A 22,423-nucleotide genomic window follows, 5' to 3' on the forward strand; every position below is an offset into this window, starting at 1 on the left:
TTGACTGGTACTGTATGTGAATAAACCATTGGAGGAATTCTCAATTACCACCTTGAATGTTTCTGCTCTACTTGCCTTACTCCATTAAACCACCGGGAAGCACCAAATTGCCCTTTTTATAATGTCAAAGTGGTCAACCTCTCACTTGCATCTCTGTCTTTCCTTCAAATGTGCCCAGACTGACTCTCCCAGCATCCATTTGTCCTCATGTTAGCTGACAGGCCAATCTCTTATTAGCAACTTGGTGGCACGATGCAGAACTCACAGGTTGTAAATAACCTTCGGCCCCAGACATGAACAACATGTTAACTTGGTCCATTTGACACCAGTTTGGGTGTGGCTAATAGAAGATGCCCATTTGAGGAAGTCAACAGCGACCTAAAGCAACAAAGACAAGTGGACAAATATTCTGGATTGTCAATCAAGTCAGCCACCCACATGTATGCCGTCTCTATGTGTTAGTGTCATTGGGGGTTATTATTATCTAATGCATGGCCTACGGGAGACTCCAAAGTTGGTGGAGCAGAAGGATGGTCTGTTCACTTCCAAAGACCCGGGCGGGTTAAGGACGCTATGTTCAAGAATACGTCATTGTGTTTATTTGACACATCCTGAAATGTGTTTACTGACAAGACACCCCAAACAAAATACATTCTAGCAAAATATACAATAATGACCTTGCATCTCTTCTTCATCCTAATGTAGTCTGTGGTGTCCGTATCCACTCAGACAGCAATGACAGGCCCTATGAAGTGGCAATGATACTGATTAAATTGTGATAACTGACCAAACAAACGTGAAAATGGTTTTAGTTTCATAGACAGATACTTTGTCAAATAAAACAATCACCAGTGAAGCTGTCACTTCGGGAGCTATACATTACTATCAGTTTGTTGCCTTGGTGGTCACAGTGTGCTTTTTAACCTGTATACTTTTCTGAGCAGCAGTGTCCTTGCCGGTGGCGTAATGAAGTGTCAAGAGTACCCCCAGTGAGTCAGTAATTATCCATGGCAAGGTGAAGCCTGTACTGAAGTTTAAAAAAATCCTCAGGGTCAAGAACAGGACACGTCATGAACACGTCAGTCAAACCACATTGGAGCTCTAACTTGATTCACCTTCCTTAACAGAAGCCAAACACCTATTAGCTGTGAATAACAAGCATCCGACGTGTGTCTAATTGGGTTTGGAAGGAAGCGCCAGGAAACACAATTACTTGTTAAAGGGATTGCTGTCTCTCTGGACTCAGGATGTAGAATTGTTGCCTGAACACATTCAGCATGTCAGTTGTATTTAATTACCTCAATACAGTACTTGTCAGGACAAGCATGAGGTTTGGATGAAAGGTTTGAGGTGCACAAACAGCTATCTGTACTCAATAAGGTGTGTGACAGGCTGACAAGACACTATGCATTTAGGTCAGTGATAAGGCAAATCACAGTATTTAAAAACTATGGTAACAGAAGAATACCAACCAGTGTTCACATTGTAAAAATGTATGTTTTGGTGAGATCTTAACAAAGTCATAAGAAAAAGACCATTATGTGTGTCCCTCTACTGGCCATGGTTAATAATGATATGTTTACAATAAGGGTACACTATTCTTTACATAATTTTTATTTACAAAAATATAGAAACAGGAGAACTTATAGAAATATACCGTAACACAGAACATTGTGGGATTTTTGTTTCAATGGATAGCAATGTATTTAATTCAGCGAAGCACACAGAATAAGCATTCTTCTCTCATTCTGAAAGTGTTTTTTAACTTGGCTTTATATACATCTTCTCTATCAGAACTGAACCATAACACAAGCCAACAAGTTCTCAACACAGTACGTACAATTAAGTGGTTTCTAAGTCAACGCCAGATCCTGACATGAAAACAAAAGCTTGCACCCATGTAGACAGGGATCGGAAAATTTGAAATAAACATAATGAAATATTGAATGAAGTATTTTATGAATTCAAACATTTATCTCCAGACTATTTCTGTGATTGGTAATTGAGACAGTATGAGTGTAATTAAAACTCACACAAAAGGCTAAACAAATTCAAGCATCAATAGAGGCCTTTTCTAATAGCGTCTCTAACAAGTCTCATCAGTAGCATACCTTCTGTTCATATTAAAGTAGATGTCTACCTCTGGAGCTGATTGATGTACATAGCAACCACATAATATCTAGACATGCTTTAGTGAGCTCATTTGACTTGTAAAGTCATAAAATGACAAAAGGCAAATGGATACTGCAGACAAAGATTTCACACAAGGCAGTCATGCCCATCTACCTAAATTCTAAGGTGTAACTGCTGATGAAAATTATAATAGTTATATGGTGCCAATTGAAAATCAAACCCATTTTAACCCAACAAACCTTCATTCTTACAAGTGAGTTTAAATATCTCAAAAAGTAAAAGAACTTGGCGTACGATATTCAAAAAAACAACAACAAAAATTAAGTATATAATAAAATGCAAAACATGGTGATATATTGAGCCAATTCTTTTTGACACTGCTGTACTTTTTCCATGACCTTCAATCCACCAGTGATTTACACAGTGTCTTAACGCCACTCCTGGCTTTGCTATGATAACCCATCTCCCTGTTGCTCTGCCTGAAAGGGATAGCTGAGAGCAGGTGGAAAGACCGGGTTCCTGGGCTGGTCATCAACCAGAACTAAATCCTCCACGTCCCTCCCCCGGAAGCGCCGCCTGCAGATCTTCACAGTCACTTTGCGCCCCTGGAATGCCTTCAAGGCCTCTTTAGAGGCCATGGCCTTGGCGGCGGCCTCATCGCGCCCGTACCCTGTACCCATGTAGACATTCTGACAGCGTAGCTCACACACCTGGCCCTCCTTCTGTGTGCGGCCCGCGGGCAGATCTGGGATGTCCTTCAAAGGCACAAACACACAGCTCAGACTCTCCTTAGATGACTCCACACACCCCTGCAGGATCTCAAAGTGGTCCAGGTTAGGACCGAAGCCCCCGGCTGACACCAGTTTCCAGGCAACTGCCTTGTAGAGGCGGTTGAAGAATGGCTGGTGATCGGCTGGGGCCTGTGGAGGAGGACCTGACTTCTGACCTCGTCCAGATGCCCTCCCACCAGCCTCATTAGGGCCGGCCTTGCTCCTCTTCCCAGAGCTGTCAGCATCACCCCCTGAGAAAAACATTGTTAGTGGGTGAATCCTCACAACAACCTTTTTTCACATGAAAGCGGATGCATTAGGGGTATGGGGTGTATATGGACCTTGTGACGTTTGGATAATTGGTTCAAAACAAAGCAGCCTCAGGATGTTCTGGTGGGAATCAGTCAGGTGGCGTCTATCATCTAGTTTAACAATGGGCCCCACTACCTCAAAAATTGCTGCTCAAATGTTATTGCTAAGCTTAGACGTACAGTAACTAAATATAATGGTAACTTAATGGTCGCTTTCATCAAAATGTATTGTACCACAAGCTAGAATCACACTATCAGAACGAAATCATTCACTTTGATGTACCTGGGGCACCTGGTCTCTTTCCTCTCGCCATGATCTCATCCCTTGTTGTTCGAACTGGAGCATCCCTGACAATGATTCCATCGGCCATCTCTTTGATTTTGTCCATGACAGGCTGAGGATATCTGAGGGATAAGAGAAGACATGGATTAGTTCCCTTCACCTTGTCTGAACCATATTAGCGTTCCGGTATGTTTCAGGGATAGCAGTTAGGAAAAGCTTAGTCTAAAGTAATGATGTGTCGTCTACATACTTGCAACCCATGAAAACATGGTTGGCCCAAACCATGGAGAGTGAAAGCAGTTTGTCCATGCTAGGGCTGCTGACTTCTGGCTGGATTGATGGGAAGGTCTCCATGTTCCTCAAGAGGAATTCTCGTCTGGCATTCCATTGTTTGTTTGTCTCACACAATCCCCTGAGAGACTCCACCCACTGGGTCAGGTGAGGGTTCTGATCAAGGTACTCTGACACAATGTCTTCTCCACTTTTTCCTTCTGCCATTACTGAATCAACACAGGCATACAGAATGAAACGATTATGTCAGCACTACAGATGAAGTAATAGTACTGTCATAGACAGACGTATAAACACAATCTTAATTTCCACTCTGTGACAGCAATGCCAGCAGCTGAATCACGGTGATCATGTTTTGTACTTTTTTCCAGTTTCAAAACTATGTTGACATTTACAATTCCATAAGTCAGTTACTACAGTGAAGCTTTATTTCACGCTAGTTAAAGCAGGTTATTCATGAGGTTAGTGGATAGCAATTAAGGCCGTTAAATAAACACGGAAGTCAATGTCAATGAGTACAGTAGCGTCGTCTAGCGAGCTAACATTAACTTAACTACAGTAGCTAGACAAATAAACTAGCTGACTATCTACGATAGCTTCAAAACTATAGAATGTTTCGCTTTAACAGTAATAAATTATTTTTCATTTCAAGTCAAATATTAATGCTTGCCATACTTATTGACCAGTTCAGTAGCTTCACAAAAGTAAACATAGTTTGGTACTAGAATAGCTTGCAGAGCTAGCTACTTTGTAGTTAGGCTAGCTAGCAAGATACACTAGTTTCACTTGGTGCAATACTGTTGTATACCTGCTGTGTATATTGCTATCCTAACGCTTTTAAATCACATAATGGTGCAAGCAGGCGTCACAGTTAACATATGTACGGCTAAAAAGTTAGCCTAGTGGTTATACCCACCTTGCTGGCTAACTAATAGCTCAATGTTCCTCACTCAGTTCCGTTGCAAGAGATGCGTGTGGTAAAGCTTGCGCTTAGTATGATCCAAGCTGAGTTGTCATAGTAGCATACAATTCCCATCAGTCCACACGCAACATAACTTTTGTCATATTTTTATATATACTTATGTCGGCACCATGGGAATTTTGGTTCGCCACCATCGGATGCGTATAGCCTATATGTACTATCCTTACTCTGTAAATCACAGAGGCGAGGAAAACAGTTGTAACTTAATTTAAAGAATGACTACAAGTCCCAGCACTGCAGTGCCACTTCATGTGCTTGAACCAACGTCATCGACTTGCGGCGGTAGAAGTGGCGGTGTTTTCGTTGTATATATGAATGACAGGCTCTGCAAGTCCAATTTTGAGTTAATCACATACCCGTACATTAACTAAAATGATTCATGAACTCCTACTGGCGTTAAGTGGTTACCCTGGTACAATATTTTCGTGGAACAAACGAACAGGCTTACAGGTGATATATCCAAAGAAATATACTATAAGAGTGCTTGGCTAGCTACAAACAGTATGTTTAGAACAGTAGCTCTTGTACAGTAACAGCTAGCGAAATTTGCAAGAGCCAAATTCAAACAGCGTGTGTTTATATAAACGTCTGGCTCTTCTGTAGGTGTCTCAGGACCTGCCGTTCCTCCATCCTAGCGAAACCGGTGTCCTGAATCGCCTCTGCAAGTTGGGATCTGATTACATCCGATTCACAGAGTTCATTGAGCAACACACTGGTCATGTCCATCAACAGGTTAGACCTCTGTTATGTGCGTTTGCATGTACAACTGTAACTACCTTAAAGATGACCCACTCTAATGTGCATGGATTGCTCCCAATAGGAGCACCACTCCAACCAGCCTAATCAGCCTGGGCTGAACGGGGTTTACCTGAGGGCCTTTTGCACAGGTCTGGAGTCTATGCTGCAGCCTTACAGACAGGCTCTGCTGGACCTTGAACAAGAGGTTAGGCGAAAATTACTTCTCATTTTAAAATTGCGTGATAAAAAAGCATCAGTAATTCATTATAATATGTCTTTCTGTGTTCTTTTTTCAGTTTCTGGGTGATCCACACCTGACAACATCTCATGTGAATTACATGCTGGACCAGGTAAAACTATCATTTACTGTTTGGTATGATTCCGACTATTAACGTTAAAAGGAGGTGGGTAGTCACCCAATAATAGAAAATAATAACGTTGAATGTTGTTTTTACCTAGTTTCAGCTGCTGTTCCCCTCTGTGATGATAGTGGTGGAGACAATCAAATCCCAGAAGGTAAGTTTGATCTCAGGGCAGAGACAAGAACTCCCCTGACAGTGCACACTGGCAGAGCACAGACAGAGTAACGGCTGAATTCATGAGGTTGTTTCCCAACTAGATCCATGGGTGTCAAATCCTGGAGACGGTCTACAAACACAGCTGTGGGGGGCTACCCCCTGTACGCACAGCTCTGGAGAAGTAAGTTAGTCATCCTAACACTCAGTTACAAAAAAATCCATGCATCCAAGTTGGTTTGAGCCATAGGCGTCCATTGACGAGGCGTGCTGCCGTGTTTTCCCCATGCAGGATCCTAGCTGTTTGTCATGGGGTGATGTACAAGCAGCTAGCTGCATGGATGCTGCATGGCCTGCTCCTGGACCAGAGTGAGGAGTTCTTTGTGAAGCAGGGCCCCAGCGCAGGAGGTGCTGCAGCTAACCAGGAGGAGGAGGAGGAGGACCTGGGGATAGGAGGGCTGAGTGGCAAACAGCTCAGGGAATTACAGGACCTGGTAAGATGAGACAAGAGATGACTTGGAAAGATAACCGCTTTGCCCTGTTTATTCGGATCTGCTTTGTGTTGCTCAGGTCTTGTTTATCTGATCTGCTTTGTGTTGCTTAGGTCTTGTTTATCTAATCTGCTTTGTGTTGCTTAGGTCTTGTTTATCAGATCTGTTTTGTGTTGCTTAGGTCTTGTTTATCAGATCTGCTTTGTGTTGCAGGTCGGATTGATCTGACTGGTTTTCTGTGTCATCTTGTAGAGGCTGATCGAGGAGGAGAACATGCTGGCTCCGTCGCTGCAGCAGTTCTCACTGCGTGCCGAGATGCTGCCCTCCTACATCCCTGTCCGAGTAGCGGAGAAAATCCTTTTTGTCGGGGAGTCTGTCCAGATGTTTGAGAACGACAACCACAGCCCATCTCGAGCTCGTACGAGTCCTGGCTTCTATGTCTCAGAGCTCCACATGATACCGGCCCTGCTCTGACTTGGACTAAATCCCCCTCGTGTGCTCTTCCTCTCCAGGTTCTATCCTGAAGCACCAGGAGGACCTGTATGCTGCAGAGCTGCACAGACTGAAGCAGCAGCCCTTGTTCAGCCTGGTGGACTTTGAGAATCTAATAGACCGCATCCGTAGCACAGTCGCAGAGGTGGGCTTGATGGACAGGATCACCATCTCTTAGTGTGATTGAACAAGATCTTAATTAAACACGTAAACGACAATAATACGATCCTATTAATCAGTGTATTGTATACACACAGCATCTTTGGACTCTAATGGTGGAGGAATCTGACCTGCTGGGACAACTCAAGGTTTGTATGCAATAAATATGCATACAGTTGGCAATGTTTTGACTACGTTTTAATCATAAAGGCATTTGAAATGTAAAATTCATACCTCTCGTATTATTTTGTAGATCGTTAAGGACTTCTACTTGCTGGGGCGGGGCGAACTTTACCAGGTGTTTATAGACCACGCCCAGCACATGCTGAAGACCCCGCCTACTGCAGTCACTGAACATGGTACAGTCAAACATCGTGATACACAGCTAGCTGCAGCGAGAAGGAACAGTGTCTTCTATTCTTCACTTCGGTCTTTGATTTCTGTAACTAGCCAAACCTGCTTGTGTTTTCTCTCTCTCCCTTCCACAGATGTAAACGTAGCCTTTCAGCAGGCGGCTCACAAGGTGCTGTTGGACGATGACAACCTCCTGCCTCTCCTCCATCTCACCGTCGACTCTCAGGGGAAAGACAAAGGTGCGTCAACACCTCAGGTTTTACAAACCCATGGTGGAAGGAAGAGAAGATACTGCCAACATGCCGTCCTCTACCCAGTTAGCACTGGTCTGAGAGTAAGACTAGGCTTGTTTTCTCTTCCCAGAGACCACAGGAACCAGAGAGGGAGCCACTCCTCCACAAGAGACCTCCCCGCGAGAGGTGCCCCCTACAGGCTGGGCTGCTCTGGGTCTGGCCTACAAGGTCCAGTGGCCCCTACACATCCTCTTCACTCCAGCGGTGCTAGAGAAGTGAGTCCCACACTTCTCATCAGTATCATCTCCCAGTTCAGAGTTGTCCACTTGAAATTGTGCATCGAGAACTTGAATGAGTTTACGTGAATACTTACAGGCGGAATGTCCTTTGTCCAGGTATAACGTTGTGTTCAGGTACCTGCTGAGTGTGCGTCGGGTGCAGTCAGAGCTGCAGCACTGCTGGGCCCTGCAGATGCAGAGGAAACACCTCAAGTACAACCAGACCGACGCTGTTAAATCGAGATTACGTAACCACATGGCTTTCCTGGTTGACAACCTGCAGTACTACATGCAGGTGAACATGCTCATATTAAAACTTAAACAATCAAACCATTATTTCTAATAGGCTTTTTATCTCATTGTACTGAAAGTGATGGCAAAAGTCTAGTTTCTATGTTTCTATGTGGTACATGTTGTGAGTGATTTTGGTGTCTCTACCAGGTGGATGTGCTGGAGTCTCAGTTCTCTCAGCTGCTGCAGCAGATCAACTCCACCAGAGACTTCGAGAGCATCCGATTGGCCCACGACCACTTCCTTAGCAACCTGCTTGCCCAGTCATTCATCCTGCTCAAACCGGTACACATTTGCGCACATGCACAACTTTGAGTTCTACAGTATGTGATTTCAGGTATTGATTAGAGCCCTGTCTCAAACTTTTTTGCGGGCAGGTTTTCCACTGCTTGAATGAGATTCTGGAGCTGTGCCATAACTTCTGCTCATTGGTCAATCAGAATGTGGCTCCGCTGGATGACCGGGGGACAGCTCAGCTCGACCATCTGGTCAAGGTGACTGACTGCATAGAAACATGAAGCTTGGCTTCAGTCAGAGGCTGTTTATTCCACATTACAAACTTCAAACTATGTCACGTATCCATAACACGTTTCCAGGGCTTTAGTCGGCAGTCGTTCCTGCTCTTCAAGATCCTGTCCAGTGTTAGAAACCACCAGATCAACTCTGACCTGGCCCAGCTGCTTCTGAGGCTGGACTACAACAAGTACTACACCCAGTCTGGTGGCACCCTGGGCAGGTGGGATCCCAATGTCAATACCTATCAATGCTGTATGAACACTAGACACAATACCTAGAGTCCTTCTTGGGCAACTACTGGGGAAATACTGAAAGTCTTATATTGCCTTTGTTACAGTTTTGGACTTTAAGAGAATGAAGTACGGAGCAGAAGCTACAGACCAAGCCTGGAGGCCCAGGCATCCTGACACCACTGACGTTCTTACCCCCAGTCATTGTACATGTGTATTATTTATCTTCATGCTATGTTACGAACATCCTTGATATTGTCAATGTTTGAATTTAGTATGAAATTGTAAATATTAAAAGTGTGTGTATGCAGATTTACATTGAGACAGTCACAATGGTTTTTCACTGAAACAACTGACACTGTTTAATAATTTCGTAAAAACAAACAGGTTAAAACTATTTACAGTACAGGCATGCAAGTTGACTGATATAGAACATTAAACATGGTTGACTGTGTGATCAAAATGGATTAGGATGAGGACGTGTAGTCATGATGATATTGGGGGTTGCTATGGTAACCCAAGTGCTCGCCACAGATGACACTGTGGATCAGCCACTCGGGAGACACTAACGGAAGCTTCTGTGATGTCACGTTCTCCAGGACCAATGGCGGGCAGGCACGGTCTGTGATGACCACATCGAACTTGCCCTCGGGAATGTCTGAAACATCAGACACACGGGGTCAGCTAACCACACACACACACGTTGTGATGCGGGCTTATCTTGCAGTATACGTCACTGAATTATAAGTTAACCATCCATGGCAATGACTCAATAATTGCCCTATTCAGGCTTATAACAGAGCACAGGACTTTAACGTCATAAGTCATTATTAATTGTAACATAGATGCATACCAGAGCTGTCCTTGTCTGACTGGTACTGTCTCACAGAGGCAGCTCCCATCAGGCTCAGCAGCTGAGACCACAGCTCCACAGGCTCCTCAAACACCAGCAGGACCCGCAGGGCCTTGAGCGGGCTGCTGCGGGGATGCCTGATCCAAAACATTTGAGAAAAGAAATATACCCTAATGATCCAAATGATTCCAAAACATGATGAAGCATCCTTGACATCCCAAACCAAACCTTTAAACACAGAGCATGTAGCCTCAAGGAGCTGGGATGGTGTGACCAATCAGCCTTCCTCACCATTCCACGATGGAGTTGTCTGGCCCCATGCCTGCAGGTAGCAGGTAGTTCCTGTAGTTGAGCAGCTTGTTGTCCTTGCAGCAGTCTCTCACCCACATGTGGGACACACACGGCACCCCGCTGGCCACACACTGCAGGTACTTCCTGGTGCGGCAGTGCTGGTCAGCAACCAGCAGGCTCTGATAGGCTGCTTTGCACTATGGGGGAGGAGTCACAGGTAGGGAGGCGTGAGGGGCAGCTGGATCTCTATATTTAGGCATCTCTGCCACAGCTCAATCGGTTGATATTCCCAGGTGTAACTCGAGGCGACATTGCTGGTTGAGGCTGGATTTGATGTGCCAGTGCTCTCACCTGTTCCTCATTGAAGTCCAAGAGGATGAAGCCTCCACCAGCCAGCAGCTGGGTCTCAGTGTAGCCCTTGTTGTATGGAGCTGTTTGAACACACTCTAAAGAAGAGGAAACCGTGAACCTTAGTGTCATAGCATCATATTCTAAAACTGGTTGTTCCCATCTTTGATTGTGATTGGCTATATCGCATTCCATGCCGTTGTAAAATCCAGCATAACCTCACAGGTTGTCCTCATAACATTCTTTAACATTCCATATTACTGCGCATCGAATATTTAAAATTGAAAAAGACGGCAAAGATGTCCATCTGGCTGTTGCGTGGCAACGATTTATGTAGGAACTATACTTTGTAGTAGCAGAAGAATGAAGGTTTATTATTAAACTATTTTGTTTCTAATAGTTTTTATTGATGAAACCATGTCAAATATTTGTAGTAACAGTTTTAGAAAAGCAATAAGCCCCGCAAGTCCAACAGGTTAGGGTTTTTTTGGCACTCCGCTTCGCATCGTGCCTAACAACTCCCCTTACCTGTTCTGAAATCATCGTAAACCACGGCCTCTTGAGGCTTATTGCTTAAACATACACATTATGGACCAGATTCCCAGACATGGATTAAGCCTCCTCCTAAAGTAAGACAAAGATTGTATTAAGATCTCCATTGAAACCCCTTTTAGTCTAGAACAAGCTTACTCCATGTCTGGGAAACTGGGCCTCAATGTGAAACATTTCGGTTAATCCTTAATGTATATCATTCTACATAGGGTCATCTCCGACTCACCCTCCTCGCTGACAAGCTGGTTCGTCAGGCGGTCTGTCTCAGATGATGCGGTCAGCATGAAGGCAAAGCCCATGAAGAGGGTGGGGCTCTGGGGCAGCGGGCCGTGGGTCCCCTCCAGGTCCTCTGGTTCGCGAGGGAGGTCTGTCCCACTACCAGAGGTGTTACACACCCCCGGTCGCTGGCCTGGGCAGGGACACACACACACGCACACACACACACGGGCAGATGGATGAAGAAAGAGTTCAAAAGGGCATTGAGATACCATGACTCATCATTCCCATCACCACTGAACAACTGTAATGGAGGAGAGTAAGTCCAGACACCACTAAGTTTATGAACCTGAGAGAAAGATGACACACCTTAAGCTCCCTGTGCTCAAATGAATGGCCCAACACCAAGGTAGCTGAGAGCTTATTACCATAGTTACCAGCTCAGCCTCACACAGGGAGAGCAGGGGCAGCAGGAGGTGATGGACGACTCACGGATGTCAGACATGTTTTAATGGGACGTCGTACAAACTCATACACTGTTACATTTCTATTAGTGACTTCTTGTCATCATACATAGATTTGTTTCATATAAAAGTGTCATATAAAATGTCATTATGTAATCAAGAAAAGTGACATTTAAGAAAAGGTATAGGTAAAATACATTTTAAAATCAGCAATTTCAGCAATTCATAGTAAACACATTAAAATCACGATTAACATGCATAAAATAACAATCCTATCCATAGTGGTGGAAACGTTGTGATCCACGCAGTGTGGTTAGACCGGGCTAGCCTGTGGACTGTCCAGCCAGCTGTCTCTGGGTTAGGTTAAGGATGGGACAAACAGGTCTTCATACCCCCTCTGGCTCCTCCTCCTCTGGCCCCTCCCCCTCTGCGGCCTCTCTTTGCGGGGGTCCTCTCCTCCTCAGAGCCAATCAGCTTCCTCTTCCCAGAGGGCCCGGGGGTCCGGGGGCTGGCGCTGGAGCTCCGGCTGGGAGTTCCCTGGTCTCCAGTGTTGCCCCTGCGCCTCCTCTTGCCCTCCACCAGGTTGTCTGTGGAGGAGAACAGCAGTGTGGGCCAGTCACATGATGGATCATTCACTATTAGTTTGACGGCTATTACTATTTGTATTTACTTTCATGCTTTACATCAGTTATTACACTTTTACATTTTAAATACACACTTTACTGAGGATCCCTTAGGTCTTATACGTGGTCTGGGATGCCCAAGCCCTAACCTGCCCCCTGTCCAATGGCAGTTTCACCAGAGCATAGGAGTCTTACCCAGGCTGATGTCGGAGGCCTTGGCCAGGGGTGTGGAGGGTTCGTAGGGGCCCAGGCCGTACTGCTCCCTCAGGCTGTTGCCCTGCTCCAGGGACAGGATCACAGCACTCCTGCTGTGCCACTGCCTCTTGCCCTCACTCTCCACGCTGTAGTAAAACTCCTTACCCTCGGTCTTATGGCCCTTCACTAGACCTACACACACAAACCAATAAGAACATGTTTACCAGGCAAGGAAAGGCAACAAAATGACATCAATGCCTTGTGAATGTTCTAGAACATTTCTCGTCCGTGTCCTCTCCCTCTCTCACCTATGCTGAAGTACTCATCTTCCAGCAAGGCTGTGACCTCCGTTTCCACGGGGATGGGGTCACAGAGCAGGATGTCCTTGCCTGACACCTCGCACTCGTAGCTGTCGTCAAACAGCAGACGGAAGCGGCCCTCCCCGTAGTCCTTGGTGATGCGGCCAGAGTAGAAGTATCCATTGGAGGACCACTTGGCCACCACCCGCAGCCCCACGAAGCTGCTCCCCACCTGGGAGCCCTCCTCTGGGGAGGAGCTGAGGGAGGTGGAGAAGCTGGCCCCCTCGGGCTGGACCGGGCTGCCCGGGACCCGCGGAACAGCCCGGCGGGTGTAGGGATCATCCTCAGGGGAAGACAAGGGCTGGCCTCGGGGTCCTCCACGCTGGGCCGCAGCAGTGCCACCTCCCCTGGGACAGCCAGGGAACAGGGAACAGGTGAGGTGACCAGAGCACAAAAGTGCAGAGTCAAAGTGAGAGGTTTAGTACGGAAAGTAAAAAGAAAAGGTTAGGGAAAGTGTAGGTGTGGCAGTGTAGGCGTCGGAGGAGTTGGTCGTTGTGTCATGGGGTTGAACCTCTACATATCTAACCCTCAACAGCCCCCGATCGTGGCCGGGCCCCCAGGCAGGACTCACCTGGACAGGGCTGAGCGGGACGGAGGCCGGCCCCTCCTCGCCCGTCCTCTGGAGGTCTGTGGGATGGAGGCCCGAGACCCCAGGGATCCATGACCTCCGCCCTCTTTAACCTCTGACCTTGCCATTTGACCCCTGTGACCCCTCTGGTGCTGCCCACTCCCCCTCCTGGGGCTGCAGACACACAGGGTTATGGTAACTAGACACTGAAGTGTCTGTCCATAGATCCAGAGTTTCAAACTCGTATACATCGGATTCTGACTCACTGCATAGTTGGGTAACCTAACTGAGGTTTTAAGAAGAGGTTTGTAAGACAGAAGGAAAAAGGCGAAGACTGATGCAATATCTGTAAACATTTCAGCTGCCAGTTTCAAGTCAAATCGAGTGTTTGTTCTCTTTTCCTTTGAAATTGATGGCATTTAAGGATGCTTACAGGTATGCAGGAAGAAGAGTTTGAAAACAAGAGATCCGACAGCCAGGGTATCAAAGAGCACGTCAGCTTAGTCAGTACAACATTTATTCAGTTTGGCAGGAACAGACCAAGGCCCTGTGTAGTGGACCGGGAGGCGGGCAGAGGGAGGGTGGTACCTGGCCGTCTTGGCCCCTCTGAAGGGGGGCATGATGAAGTCTGGTCTCCGTGCTGGCGGGGGGCCGGTGACGCTGCTGCTGCTGGTGCCCACAGAGCTGTGCTGCAGGCTGGAGGCCTTGGAGGACAGAGAGCTGACGTCGGCCAGGTCCCCAGAGGTCAGGGAGCTCACCGTGCGACATGGAGAGGGTACACTGTCCACCTCACGGCTGTCCACCACCGGCTCCTCACACTCCTGAGCAACAAACACACACACGTTAAAACCACAGTACATCTTGCAGACCTCTTTCCTTTGATTGGCTCTCTACAAGCTCAGTGATCAGATCTGATAGGGCCTCACCTCGGTGACCTTGCGGTCGACCTCCCTCCCATCCTCGTAGTAAACGTCCGTTATGATGCGCGTGACGGTCGTTCGCACTTCCTGGATGGTCCGGATGTGTCTGCGATGGGCGGGACCAGCAGCTGGTCTGTGGAGCGGAGTCTCTGGCTCGCCCTGTGAAACAGAAGTGGGGGTGTTAACCCTCGTAGGCGAGAGTGTTCTATTGGATCTCCTATGAGACTGGGAGGGGCCTCTGAGGTGTTTGAGTCGAGGTGTTTACCCTGCCTGTCGGCGATCGAGGACCAGAGCATTCAAAGCTAGTCTGCTGGGAAAAGGCCTTCTGATGTGACTAGAAGAGAGAGAGATGGAGAAAGGTTAAGATGATGCCAAATGACAGTCTATGGATACATCATGAAGACAACAGTCCAGTCCAGAATGGAGTTGTTGCTACCTTGCTGGGACTGGGGGTGGTGGGGTTGTCAACGCTGGTCTGCTGGGACACGGCCCTCTGTCTGGCTGTGGGTCTGGTTGGGGTGGATGGTTCGGGGGTCTCGGACGGCTCTCTCTCCCCCGCTGTGGAGCCGGTCTGTGGGCCAGGCTGAGCAGCACGGCCCGGTGTGGAGGGTTCTGCTGGAGGCGATAGTGGGCTGGAGGGGGGCTCAGACTGGCTGCTGGGGAGGCTGTGGCTCTGGGAGATCCTGCCCTGGCGGGGGGACCCAAACAGTGGCCCTCTGTGGAGACGAAGAGAGAGAGGGGGAAAAAAGGAAAGAATATCAATAAAGTACGATACTCTTTCAGTATTATATTATCTGAGTAATATACTTAAGAGTTTTATCAAATCACCATGACTCCTTTGAACTGTGACAATGTTCCTACAATGTTAGTTAGTTGTATTCCAACGACATATCAGCAACAGACCATGTGCGTGTGTGGAGGGGGTTACTAACGCGGTGATACAGCCACCTTGAGAGACCTTGCCCTAGCGTCAGGAGGACGGAGCCAGATAAGCTCTCTCAGGAGGCATGGAGGACACCCAAAATAGCAGCAGCACCACACCTCCAGCTATAAAAAGTAGGTCTATCGCTCTCTTCTCTTTCCTCCTCTTTCTGTACACACTGGCCCACCCTGTAAAAAGGCTGCAGGACAGCCCCAGTTCTACTTATAGACGTATCAAACAGGAATGTGTCATTAGTGCTTTCCTGTCAAATCAAAGGGCAAAGACTTAACGGAGGTGTAAACTCAACATGAAATGTAGACGTGTGATATTTTCTTACATTAAATTGCCACCAATAAAAAACAGGGTTGATGCTTTAGAATTGAGATATTATGTGCACTGTTAGGCTTTACTCGACAGCAGGGGGAGCTATTGTTGTTGAGAATTTGTTCTGACCATGTTCATCATCCCTAATGGCACTACACCTTGGGGATGCTGGGCAGAGGGGCAAAGATCTCTGGGACAAAGACAAATGCTGGTGTGTATCTGTGTGTTTATGAAGAATGGCTTCACATAAATGTGTGTGTGTGAGTAGACGTGTACCTGACAGGTGTTCCCGGGCCGCTGGGCTGGGCCTCATCATCAGCTTCCTGTCTGTGGGCCTCACTGACCAGACTGAACACTGAAGGACTGGACAGACAGCTGGACAAGACAGACAGACTCACATGAGGACCAGCTACACTCCCTGTATCCCATGACAACCCCACAGTACCTCAAAGCTTCCTGAAAGCACTAATCATAAAATGGAACAAATGATTGAACCTTTTGTACATGTGCACAAAGCTTTACCCCTGCCTACCTGCCTGCTGGACGTAACAGAGAGCCCTACTCCCAGACCTACTGGATGTCAATACTTGTTACTTGTCACTGAATTACTCAATTTTTCTAGATCAAATTAAAAGGGCATGATTCAGACCTATTTTGTATTTGGAACAAAGCTCTCTGCACACAGTGAGAATGAACAGTGACAAAAGAGTGCTGGGGTAAGCATGAATCTTAAAGAAGATAAGCGTAAAAAAAAACAAAGCAGATACCTGGTTACAGCCTTGGCAACTGTGGTAACCTTGGAGACAGAGCTTTCCTCATCTGACAGCGGGGGTTCTGGGAGTGAAAAGAGATCAAACTATGATTTTGATGAAAACCAAAGTGGTTTTGATAAATGGTTTATATCCATAAGTTGGGCAGAGCAAACTACAAATTTCCCAAAGCTAATTCTATATATAGCACTGAACATTTCTCATTTATGCTGCCATGCTGGCATACTTGTGATAGAGAGCAAATTAAGCATGAATATGTCCCAGTAGATATTTCTATAAGCAATCATAATCGCCTACTTTGTAGGCTGAATCGTTCCAAATCAGAGCTGCCCTCCTCCACAGGGGTCACCAGCTTCATCCGCAAACTCAGTTTCCCATCCTCCCCTCCGGCTGTGTCCTCCCCGCTCTCCCCCGCTGTGATGTCACTGGTCGCCATTGCCGTCTCCGCGGAAATGTCGCCGGCCACCGCCGACTTCTTGGGGAAGGAAGTCATCTCTGAAAGGAGACAACAGGCCAACCTCGATTCAGCACAGCTTTGAGTTGAGAGAGTGGAAGAGGTGGAGGACATAGGAAGGGTGGATGAGAGTGTGAGTGCTTGTGGGTGAGAGGGGTGTGGGTGGTTGGGTGGATGGATCTCATATAGTGTAGTACGCTGGCTATGGAGGAGAGTCAAGCAGTTAGGCAACCTCCTAAGAGGGAGGACGGCCTACCGATCGGAGTGCTGTGTCTGAACAGAGGGGGCGTGGCACTGACAACTGGGCCTATCAGTTCTCCTTCTTTAGGCAGAGTGAAGTGGAAAGGAATATCTGCAAAATAAAACATATTCCATGACCATCTAACTACAGTTTCTACACAAACAACGAGCCATACTTTCAGCAGATTGGATCCATCTCATCTTCAAACCTCTTACCTCCAGAGCTATCACTGAGGCTCTTGTCTCGCAGTGCATCTAGTTCTCGAGGCCCTACTCTGTCAGCCTGGGAGACCTTATTAGGGACCGGCTGGGAGTCCCCCAGCTTGGACTGAGACCCAGTGCCATTGGTGGAAACAGCACCGCGGCTCCGCATTGGTTGAGGAGGGCTCCGGAAAGACGGCGACGTCACTTCCTTCTCGAGGAGCTGCGAGCTCCTCTCGCTCTCCTCCAGGACGATGGCGCTGCAGCTCTCCTCCCTTCCCGCGCTGCCCTCTCCCTCCTCCTCTCCCTCCTCCTCTCCCTCCTCCTCTCCCTCCTCCTCTCCCTCCTCCTCCATGGGCTCAGGGGACAACAGCTGGCTCTGGGAGAGCGCCAGACAGAGCCCGGAGCTTTCCTGCTTCCTGCCCTCCTCCTCATCCTCCATCCCGACTTCAGCCTCACCCTCCTCTTTCTCAGCCACCATGGTCTTTTCCTCCTGACTGGCAGAGCCCCCTCCACGCTTCTGTGACGAGCGTGGGCTCGCCGTGACGGGGTCTACGAGTCTCTGAGGAGGCTGGCTGCTCGGCCCTCCTCCTAGATTATTGGACGGCGATTGGTCCTTCTGTGTGCCAACACGAGAGGTCTGGGAGAATACAGACTGGGAGAGGGACTGGGAGGGTAAACCACAGGGTGCACTGTTAGAGGAGGAGGGAGTCTCCTGGACACAGCTGCTGGCAGACAGGTCCACCGTCTCCAGCTTCTGTTGAGATGAGGACACTTTGGCTGAGGAGCCCGTATTGGGCACATTAACACTTACATTCACATTGTCAACATTTGGCGCCTGCTGGTGCGTGTCAGACTTCTGAGACGAGATACAGTCATTCTTCAGTGAGTCGGGCACGTGGGGAACTTTAGGCAGAACGTCAGCAGTAGTTTTCAGCAGTACTGAGGAGATTCCATTACAGCCAGTCTTCTGGCTTCTCTGTGATGTCACAGCATCACTAGTGTCAGTGCCCAGCGGCATGTCCAGCTCTTCTATCTGGGTGGCCTGGCTGTCCTCCTCCACCCTACTCCCTCCGGCCTGCCCTAGGGCCAGGACACAGCTCTCAGTGTTTACAGACAACTCCAGCTGGAAGGACTCAGTCACTGACTGGTCACAGCTAGGGGATTTAGGCTGGACGGTGGTGGAAACTATGTTGGATGGGCCCAACTCAGTTGGACGCTTTCTCTCATTGGACCGTGGTGAAGATAATGTCACCTCCTTCTTATGGGCTTCATGTGGAGACGGGCTACCAGCCTCCAGGCTCTGGGTTGGCACAAATACATCCTTTAAAAAGTTCAGAAATTAAATGATTGGGGTTATACAGTAAACCAAGGAGTATTGAGGTGAAGGATGTGTTGATTATACATACATGTGAGAACTCAGGCTGGCTGGGCAGAGAGAGAGTTTTTTCCAAAACAAACACAGGGGTATTCTGGGATACTGGAGTGGACGCTGATGGGTGTGTCTTCGGAACATGGTCCATCTCCATTGGCTCATCCTCCTTCCGTCCCGATTGGTCATCAGGAGGCAGAGAAGTATCCATGGGTTCGTCTGCACCTGAGACCAGGAAATGCAACCGTTTAGATATATGAACAAGCACTCAAAATATGATCGTTTTTTTACAACAACAAAATTGTCAAGTCACCTTGTTCCGTTGGTGAGTTGGGGACAATAAAAGGAGTTTGGCTCAAATGATCCTGGGTGGGTGCCACAAAGTCAACGGAATTCCTGTAAGAGACCAGGGAGGTGGTTATGAATCTGTAACAGAATCAATTCCTAGAATTCAGTTGTGAGTGTAAGAGTCTTACTGTGAGAGGCTCTCGCTCACGAGGGTGCCCTGCCCAGAAAGATGCAGCAGCCTCAGGGAGTGGGCTGGGGTCAGGGTGGGCCGTCCCTGGTTTTCCAGCTCTGACACTGTACTGTCCACACCTGTGCCTGAGGGAGAGAGAACCACACTGTGTCACAACACTTAAAGACTTAAACTGATGGGGCTCAGTTTGAATCGCTAAAGAAAACGTTATCCATCGTCCCTCATTCACAAAACAACTGACAAAATGAGTGGCCAGAAGGAATTATGCATTTTTGGAGAAACGGTGGCCTGCTCAAGGGATCCAGCACCTGTCTTCTCAGCATCAAACAGGTCCTCCTGGGAGGACAGCAGCTCGGGGTCCTCGCTGTCTCTGTCGGCACTGGCCTGCGGGCCCTGGGAGTGAAGCAGAGCATGGACGCTCAGCTCTCTGGCCGCCCTGCCCTGGGGCTCGGACGAGCTGCTGGAGCTCACCTCAGACCTGGGGGAGGAACCACACACACTGCTGGAACCTTCCACGTGACAGGTCCACTTAAGAAGTGTGCATCTGACGGGGCGGGCCGAGGGTCGCAAACCTCTTTGATTTGCCCTCTGGCTGAGCAGCAGGAGCTACGTCTTCCTCCTGGCTGTTCCTAATCTCACCACGAAGGCCCTGGCTCTCGGACAGCTCCAGCATACCAAACTGGGAAGTCCCTCCTAAAACACATGTCAAAAGGTTGTGTAAGGAAATGTGTCCAATGCAATAGTCTAGTGCTGATGGGGGGAAAAACATACTGTCGCACACATTTGAACGAATGCGAGTGACATCTGCAGTATGTGAAGAAATAAACCTCCTTACCTTCAGACTGGACACAGTGTGTGGTAGAGTCTACACCGGAGTCCATGCTCACGTATCCTTCTGTACACCTGCATTTAGGAAACAAAGGTTGAGTACATAGCAGGCTTTATCAGAAAAACAAACCTCACACTGTTGAATTCTGAAGCCTCACACACCTCTTCCTGTTAGGGAGAGAACAGACTTCTAGGACTTGACTTTCCTCCTGAAGAGATGAACTGGTCTCGTTGTTCTCCAAGATGGCTGTTGTAACACACAAAACAAAAGGACTCAGCAGGGGATTAATGTTCAGCATGGAATCTCCTGCATCATGATGTAGTTGGGCTCTCTGCCTGAGTGAAGTAAGGGTCCTGCAGACACACTCACCTGGCCCGGGTGGATAGCTGCTCTGGGGTGCCTCTGATTGACTGTCAGTTTGAGAGCTTCTACTTCCTGCGGGGGAGGATATCAGTTCCTGGAGAATACATGACTGGGGTCATTTCATGGGCAATGCTGATAGGGTTTATAAGAAATGTGCATATCCTTGCATCGTCAGGTATAATCAAGCACAGATTTACATTTACACTGTACTCCTACAGCCTCAGTATGCAGGAAGCTATGACCAGACCTTTGTGGCGCAGAAGTACTTTCCCTCTGAGCTGCTGGCCCAAGCCCTGCGCTGGCTGTCCCTACGCTCCTGTTTGCGACACACTGATGTTGCCGACATACGATCAATTATAGACAATTTTATAAAAACAGACTAAATTCGACCAGCGTTGTGTTAAGTGATCAAATTACATATTTACCAGCACCGGGCTGTGTGAGGTCGGCTGCAAACTGGAGAGGCGGCGTGCTAGCAAGGCTCGGTAGCTGCTGTCGGGATCGTCCTCCAAGGCCGCACTGTCCGGCTGGGAGTCCTCTACGATCAGGCAAGGGATCTCTGGCTGGGACAGACTCGACTCCAGGTCACTTCCGCTAGGATCCATGAGGCAAGGAAAGGACATTAAAGCCCAGGGGATAGGTAGTCTGGTGCGACAAAAACAATAGAAAGCAAGCTGAAGTTAATACAAACAGCTTCCTAGCGTTATAACCGTAGCTACGTATTCACTGCATTTGTCACTTAAAATTGCTATTTTTCGTCCCCATCCCGCAAACATGTCTGATCAAGGCATGATGCAGCATTTGATCACAACAACAGAGGTACGGTTAAGGTAGCTAGCTCTAGCTATCTGCAAGGATAACGTTGGCTGAAGTTGTGGTTAGGCATAAAAACAAAGCGCTATCCAAATATGAAGTCTGGGGATCCAGTTTATATGCACTGACTCACAAAAAAAGTACAAGAATTGACTCAATTGCTATAAATACCTTAAATTTCCACAGCATGCCCATAAAGTTCATGCCTAAACCCCTGCTTTAGCTTCGCGGGAAAAGTAAGGAAAGACTACAGTGATTGGTACCGAGCCCCATGGAACCGCCTCTCTCTGGATGTGCGCATGCGTCATGTGTATTTTTTATGGCTCTGGTTACAGGTAACAGATTTAAAAATGAACAGAATGCAAGTAACTGTAGTCAACTAAATTAACTGTATTTATCAAGAAACTACTTAAAATCAATTTGTGGAACTACTCACCAACACTGAAAACTCAAATTCCATAAATGGAACACGTGGCTACTTGAATGAGCTGAACAGGCTTACAACAGGAAGAGTTAGAACCTCATAATTTCTTCCAAGTGTGTCGATTATTGAACAGTCCATTATGAAAATAGCCTACTATCAAGACAATGCATTAGTCAACAGTCCTTGAAATATGCGGTCGTAGAATTATTCCGTGAGAGCATCGTCTCTCACCCTTTCCATTTACGATGCAATGAGTGGGTTATTGGATACAAGAAAGAGACACTTGATTTTCTGTAGCAGCATCATTCATACAATAGGCCCAATGGCTCTGGCGAATCACACACCTTCATCTGTTTCTATGGAAACGGTCTTTCACTCACAAGCATTAGTGATAATCACTATAAACGACCGAGGAAACTGACTCAGTCCTAAGGCATCAAGTAGCCTATAGTATATAGTATAGATACTAGATGTAAACTGCATCATCAAGTCCACAAAGCCTTTCACAAACAAATCAAAATTACTTTTACCAATAGCAATAACCTGAAAATCATAGACTTTATGCAATGAACATAAAACATAGCCTAGTTCCTCATTGTCACTTCGTTTAAAATCGCTTCTGATGTGAACAAAAAGTAATAGCCTAACCCCAGTCAATAGGCCTAAATGTAGGCTACACAAACGCGTCACACCTAGAGGATGTGCGTGTTTTGATGCAGCCATAAGTTTAAACAGCGGTGCAAGATACACCCAGCTCTTCTGCATAGCAGGGATAAT

General features: G+C 47.4%; 3 protein-coding genes across 9 annotated transcripts; 1 reads left to right on the forward strand and 2 right to left on the reverse strand.

Annotated features, from left to right (window-relative positions):
* Positions 1 to 1,679: 1,679 nt before the first annotated feature.
* On the reverse strand, positions 1,680 to 4,861 carry cdkn2aip (CDKN2A interacting protein). The gene is made up of 4 exons (XM_084681889.1): positions 4,705 to 4,861; positions 3,748 to 3,997; positions 3,498 to 3,619; positions 1,680 to 3,154 (listed from the first exon to the last, which is right to left on the reverse strand). Exons 2-4 carry the CDS (start codon positions 3,993 to 3,995, stop codon positions 2,583 to 2,585), a joined length of 942 nt encoding a protein of 313 aa, XP_084538015.1. The 5' UTR covers positions 3,996 to 3,997; positions 4,705 to 4,861; the 3' UTR covers positions 1,680 to 2,582.
* A 141-nt stretch (positions 4,862 to 5,002) lies between these two features.
* On the forward strand, positions 5,003 to 9,383 carry tubgcp4 (tubulin gamma complex component 4). The gene is made up of 18 exons (XM_084681888.1): positions 5,003 to 5,220; positions 5,374 to 5,502; positions 5,591 to 5,713; positions 5,805 to 5,858; positions 5,968 to 6,024; positions 6,128 to 6,207; positions 6,316 to 6,517; positions 6,767 to 6,932; positions 7,027 to 7,151; positions 7,264 to 7,314; positions 7,419 to 7,524; positions 7,654 to 7,758; positions 7,883 to 8,027; positions 8,148 to 8,325; positions 8,472 to 8,606; positions 8,699 to 8,815; positions 8,918 to 9,057; positions 9,175 to 9,383. The coding sequence occupies exons 1-18, from the start codon at positions 5,143 to 5,145 to the stop codon at positions 9,185 to 9,187; spliced, it is 2,004 nt and encodes a 667-aa protein (XP_084538014.1). The 5' UTR covers positions 5,003 to 5,142; the 3' UTR covers positions 9,188 to 9,383.
* A 16-nt stretch (positions 9,384 to 9,399) lies between these two features.
* tp53bp1 (tumor protein p53 binding protein, 1) lies at positions 9,400 to 21,504 on the reverse strand. Of its 7 annotated transcripts, XM_084681882.1 has the most exons (30): positions 21,394 to 21,504; positions 20,835 to 21,054; positions 20,657 to 20,725; positions 20,416 to 20,503; positions 20,208 to 20,292; positions 20,053 to 20,120; positions 19,790 to 19,910; positions 19,526 to 19,695; positions 19,216 to 19,342; positions 19,053 to 19,135; positions 18,777 to 18,964; positions 18,182 to 18,691; positions 17,383 to 18,034; positions 17,183 to 17,278; positions 16,770 to 16,967; positions 16,470 to 16,536; positions 15,979 to 16,077; positions 14,893 to 15,172; positions 14,722 to 14,790; positions 14,463 to 14,615; positions 14,125 to 14,357; positions 13,540 to 13,710; positions 12,918 to 13,315; positions 12,610 to 12,801; positions 12,184 to 12,378; positions 11,338 to 11,520; positions 10,563 to 10,657; positions 10,212 to 10,408; positions 9,921 to 10,057; positions 9,400 to 9,725 (listed from the first exon to the last, which is right to left on the reverse strand). In XM_084681882.1, exons 2-30 carry the CDS (start codon positions 21,030 to 21,032, stop codon positions 9,535 to 9,537), a joined length of 5,313 nt encoding a protein of 1,770 aa, XP_084538008.1. In that variant the 5' UTR covers positions 21,033 to 21,054; positions 21,394 to 21,504; the 3' UTR covers positions 9,400 to 9,534. The 7 variants fall into 7 exon arrangements, with proteins under 7 accessions (XP_084538008.1, XP_084538006.1, XP_084538010.1 ...); XM_084681880.1 differs by having other exon boundaries at positions 17,383 to 18,691; XM_084681884.1 differs by having other exon boundaries at positions 17,383 to 18,691; positions 20,657 to 20,739.
* Between the last annotated feature and the right edge of the window lie 919 nt (positions 21,505 to 22,423).

This window comes from Hypomesus nipponensis, chromosome 19 (genome assembly GCF_054491055.1).
Source record: "Hypomesus nipponensis isolate SF chromosome 19, ASM5449105v1, whole genome shotgun sequence".
Classification (NCBI taxonomy): domain Eukaryota; kingdom Metazoa; phylum Chordata; class Actinopteri; order Osmeriformes; family Osmeridae; genus Hypomesus; species Hypomesus nipponensis.

Excerpts from the sequence above, each read along its gene's own strand:
- cdkn2aip (XM_084681889.1), bottom strand. The coding sequence starts at position 3,995 with ATGGCAGAAGGAAAAAGTGGAGAAGACATTGTGTCAGAGTACCTTGAT. Across the intron at positions 3,620-3,747 it reads CATGTTTTCATGGGTTGCAA|ATATCCTCAGCCTGTCATGG; the intron begins GTATGTAGACGA and ends CTTATCCCTCAG. Across the intron at positions 3,155-3,497 it reads AAAGAGACCAGGTGCCCCAG|GGGGTGATGCTGACAGCTCT; the intron begins GTACATCAAAGT and ends TGTTTTTCTCAG.
- tubgcp4 (XM_084681888.1), top strand. The coding sequence starts at position 5,143 with ATGATTCATGAACTCCTACTGGCGTTAAGTGGTTACCCTGGTACAATA. Across the intron at positions 5,714-5,804 it reads TGCTGGACCTTGAACAAGAG|TTTCTGGGTGATCCACACCT; the intron begins GTTAGGCGAAAA and ends TTCTTTTTTCAG. Across the intron at positions 7,315-7,418 it reads ACCTGCTGGGACAACTCAAG|ATCGTTAAGGACTTCTACTT; the intron begins GTTTGTATGCAA and ends ATTATTTTGTAG.
- tp53bp1 (XM_084681880.1), bottom strand. The coding sequence starts at position 21,032 with ATGTCCTTTCCTTGCCTCATGGATCCTAGCGGAAGTGACCTGGAGTCG. Across the intron at positions 20,293-20,415 it reads CAGCTATCCACCCGGGCCAG|CCATCTTGGAGAACAACGAG; the intron begins GTGAGTGTGTCT and ends GTGTTACAACAG. Across the intron at positions 14,791-14,892 it reads CCACCCCCAGTCCCAGCAAG|TCACATCAGAAGGCCTTTTC; the intron begins GTAGCAACAACT and ends TCTCTCTTCTAG.